We start from the raw sequence: 4532 nt of genomic DNA on the forward strand, positions 1-4532 counted from the left end.
AGAAATTTTAGGGAAGAAGAAATTTTTGCTCTTTAATATTATTTTTTCTCTTTAATATTATTTTATTTATACAGTGGATTGGTCCACGTCACAGACTCACGGGGGCCCTTAGTTCCAAGGAAGACATGTAAACCCATCAGCAGCTACAATCCAGCCAAGGCTGTACTACCTGAAAGCTTTGATATGAACATCGTTACACTAACGAAAGACTAGACAGTCCTTTCCTCAGCGGTTAACGTTGAATCATATCGTCATAATTCGGGTCATTGGTCTCTTAGGCCGGTCATTGCTGAAATTTAAGTAATTACCAAATGCAAGCAATTTTCAATTATCAACATTAGCAGAGACAAAAACAAAACAAGCAGACAAACATGCAAAGTTGGCAAGACTTGCCTTTACTCTTGTGGATCTTCAGCACACCATCTGCAATATAATGTCAGGCTTGCTTTGGAAAATTTTAATCGAGGGATGTTCCACCCAGTCTCTATACTTTGCTTATAATGATCCTTCCCATTATTATTAAAAAAAACAACAACTGCAGCCAAGCATTCCACTGCACACGGTGAACCAGCTGTATCAAATTTCAGCAAAATTAGTTGTTTGAATTCCTGTAGATTCTAAAAGTTTATATAATTATTAGTTGTTTGCGTTCCAGTGGATTCTAAAAGTTTATATATTAAAACAATCTAGTGTATTCATTGAATTCTATGTATATGTGTTAAAACCCAGTAGAATATAGCACATTTTATGGGATTCTGATATTTTTTATCCAGATTCATGAAACCCCTTAAGAACCAAACAGGGCTTTTATGTCTGCCTTCCAGCTGATTTCATAAAACACGCGTGAACTCGCTCGAGCCTAAACTCCATACCAACCATGCAATGAACGCAACCCAAACAAACTCAGGTACTCAACCAACCAAACCCAACGCAATTCAGGATAAGACTAAGTATGCTCTTGAGAAAAGCAAGTTATTCATAAATGACACACAACTTGAGCAAATCGCTTACAACTGATAATCAGATAAGTTGTCAACAAGACAAAACTGTATCTGGCAACGTACATCAGCCAATAACACCATTATTCTTCAGCAAAAGCAAACAGCTCCTTCCCTCCTCGCTTCTCCCAGCTCAAGCGATCATAACAAATCTTCCTTCGCGACTGCGTATATGACAATGCATATGCATGCAAAAGATAACTGACAGGACAGGCCGGTGCAGCAAACTTCATAGCACACAACCGGCCGAGTGAGCTGCAAGTCGTGCAGGGCTGCCTAGTACCGGTAGTGGGCAGGCTTGTAGGGACCCTCGATCGGCACGCTGATGTAGTCAGCCTGGGACTTGGTGAGCTTGGTCAGCTTGGCACCAAGCTTGCCCAAGTGGAGAGCAGCAACCTTCTCATCAAGGTGCTTGGGGAGCACATACACCTTCTTCTCGTACTTGCCAGAGCTCCTCTCCTTCCACAGCTCAAGCTGGGCAATGACCTGCATCAAGAATAAATAATTCAGTAATGTGACATTGCTAACCAATCAGTTTACATATGGCGATACCAAGAAAGATATGGATTCACGTGCTTACCTGGTTAGTGAATGAGCAGGACATGACAAAGCTAGGATGGCCAGTAGCACACCCAAGGTTCATCAGGCGACCCTCAGCAAGGACAATGATGCCAGTGTTGGTCTCAGGGAACACCCAGCGGTCAGTCTGGGGCTTGATGGTGATGCGCTTGACACCAGGGTAGGTCTCAAGACCGAGCATATCAATCTCATTGTCAAAGTGGCCAATGTTGCAGACAATGGCATTGTTCTTCATCTTCCTCATGTGGTCAACCATGATGATATCCTTGTTGCCGGTGGTGGTCACGAAGATGTCAGCCTCAGAGACAACATCCTCCAAGGCAAGGACCTGAAGACCCTCCATCAGAGCCTGGAGGGCACAGATGGGGTCGATCTCAGTCACAATGACACGGGCACCAGCCTGCTTGAGTGCAGCAGCACAGCCCTTGCCGACATCACCATATCCACAGACCACGGCAACCTTGCCAGCAATCATAACATCTGTGGCCCTCATCAGACCATCAGGGAGGGAGTGGCGGCAACCATACAGGTTGTCAAACTGTTCCAGAGGAGAAACATATCAATATAGTTAATCTTAATAGTTGAATTTTGGTACTAGCAACATGCCAAACTGTTTACAAGAAAAAAAATATTTGAATTATGAGTTCAATATTTGTAGTTAAGAATCTAGAAAATGCACAGCAAGACACTTTTAAGTTTAGGCCAGGTTCAAGGTACAATGCCTTAAAACATGTAAGGATCTACATACGTAGAGACTAAGTAAACAGGGTACACGATATTTTATTCTCTATGATGACATAGTGTCTTCAAATCCACCAAACATGCAACTAACACATCACATGGACGAAACATGCAACTAATATTAAAAGTAGCTAACAATAACATTTATTTTGACAACTACGCAACAACATAGACCAAGATCCAGATACAACTACAAACAAAAATGACCAACACTAAATCCTGCATCCCAGCAATTTAGGAGCTATAACAAGTAACTAGAACCAAACATATATTAGCAGCCGAATCAGGCTACACAAACAGGCTTAAAGTATCCCGAGATACTTCGCCGTCAACAATCAATCCCAATTAACAGATCCTGTCCATCATAGATCTGAAACATAGATCCATGTTCAATATAGAGTGCTACTCTGCAGACTTGACGTAACCATTATTCATCCACAAGATATTTTAAGCATAGCAGTGAGATATAAAGCAGCAGCATCAACAGACAAGTAAATCTCAGACTGCTAATCATGCAGGATCTAGATCCACACAGCAAGAACGTCAGATCTGAAAGGAAATGGATCCAAAGCAAGGCACGATTGAATCACCTTGCTCTTGGTGACGGAGTCGTTGACGTTAATGGCGGGGAAGAGGAGGGCGCCGGTCTCCTGCATCTGGTAGAGCCTCTTGACTCCGGTGGTGGTCTCCTCAGAGACGCCGACAAGCCTCTCCTTCATCTTGCGGTACTTCTTGGGGTCAGCCTTGAGCCCGTCGCGGATGATGGTGAGCACGATCTTGAACTCAGCGTTGTCGGTGGACTCCGGGTCGGGGATCTTGCCGGTCTTCTCGTACTCCTCCTCAGCCTTGACACCCTCGTGGATGAGCAGCGTGGCGTCACCTCCGTCGTCGACGATGAGGTCGGGGCCTCCGCCCTCGCCCCAGTCGAGGCAGCGCTCGGTGCACCACCAGTACTCCTCGAGGGTCTCCCCCTTCCAGGCGAAGACGGCGGCCGAGTCGCGCGCGATGGCGGCGGCGGCGTGGTCCTGCGTGGAGAAGATGTTGCAGGAGCACCAGCGGACCTCGGCGCCAAGCGCGGTGAGGGTCTCGATGAGGACGGCGGTCTGGATGGTCATGTGGAGCGACCCCGAGATCCTAGCGCCGGCAAAGGGCTTGGACGGGCCGAACTCGGCGCGGCACGCCATGAGACCGGGCATCTCGACCTCGGCCAGCTCGATCTCAAGGCGGCCGAAGTCCGCCTGCGAGAGGTCCTTGACCTTGTACTCCCGCCCAGACGAGGTCTTCTCCACAAAGAGCGCCATGGCAGCGGCGGAGGGAGAACTCGCGAATTGGATCTGGGACTGGGAGCAGGGGAAATGGAACGGGAGGAGGGGAGGAGACGGCGGAGTTGGGAGGGTAGGGGTGAGGAGGGTTTTATGGGGAGAGACGAGGGCGCGACACCGTTAATTTGCGGATGCGGCGATTAGCGGCCGTCGGATCTGGGCGGAGGATTGGTGGGGGTGGGTGAGGTGAGGCCACGTGGAGTGAAAAAAATTACAAAAATGACACTCGAAATATTGACTCTTTATTACGATTATAATCGAGTGATAAGTGGATTCATCTGTATCTATAAATATGAGTCCAGTGTTAAATCTGCAAACGACAAATATTTTAAGTCCCATTTTTACAAATCGCCCTGTAGAGTGCCGTTGGGGGCAGACAGGCATCTGGGTTTTTGGGGTTAGCTAGATTTTTTTTCATTGATCGATGAGTTGGATGATTAGGCTATCTCCAACAATAACAATTAAAATACAAGATTCATTCGTCATTTGGGTAGCGCTACAGGTAAAAAGCTCAATACATATTCGATATCTTCTCCAACAACCAGACCCAAAAGAGAATCATTTCTGCAAATAGGTATCTAGGAGAGAGGATGTCAATATTTGGGTTATGTCTCTCACGCAACCCAAAATAGGTCTCTCGTATAGGTACTCTGTTGGAGGCTGATTTTAAGTCTCTTGCTACCCAATTTAGCCATGTCCGCTTATCTTATAATCCGTCTTTTTCGGCTTGTTTTTTTAGCCGGAACAATATTTTTCTCTCACAACAAATCAGCCGAAACAGTGTTTTGACTTATTTTTTCAGCGAAGCGAACAGGGCCTTTGGGTTTGGGTGCCCATATGGGTTCATTGTTAGAGACAGTCTTATGAGTTCAATATTTATAGTGGGGCCACA

The 4532-nt window shown here is 46.1% G+C and overlaps 1 protein-coding gene across 1 annotated transcript; it reads right to left on the reverse strand.

Moving 5' to 3' along the window:
• Positions 1-941: 941 nt before the first annotated feature.
• On the reverse strand, positions 942-3714 carry LOC136486813 (adenosylhomocysteinase-like). Its single transcript, XM_066483838.1, has 3 exons — positions 2909-3714; positions 1579-2115; positions 942-1484 (listed from the first exon to the last, which is right to left on the reverse strand). Exons 1-3 carry the CDS (start codon positions 3617-3619, stop codon positions 1275-1277), a joined length of 1458 nt encoding a protein of 485 aa, XP_066339935.1. The 5' UTR covers positions 3620-3714; the 3' UTR covers positions 942-1274.
• Positions 3715-4532: the final 818 nt, after the last annotated feature.

Source organism: Miscanthus floridulus, chromosome 10 (assembly GCF_019320115.1).
Source record: "Miscanthus floridulus cultivar M001 chromosome 10, ASM1932011v1, whole genome shotgun sequence".
NCBI lineage: Eukaryota > Viridiplantae > Streptophyta > Magnoliopsida > Poales > Poaceae > Miscanthus > Miscanthus floridulus.

Bases quoted from the DNA above. Each gene is read 5' to 3' on its own strand.
- LOC136486813 (XM_066483838.1), bottom strand. From the start codon at position 3,619: ATGGCGCTCTTTGTGGAGAAGACCTCGTCTGGGCGGGAGTACAAGGTC. The intron at 2,116-2,908 runs GTGATTCAATCG...CCTCTGGAACAG, and splicing joins ACTCCGTCACCAAGAGCAAG to TTTGACAACCTGTATGGTTG. The intron at 1,485-1,578 runs GTAAGCACGTGA...TTCTTGATGCAG, and splicing joins CCTGCTCATTCACTAACCAG to GTCATTGCCCAGCTTGAGCT.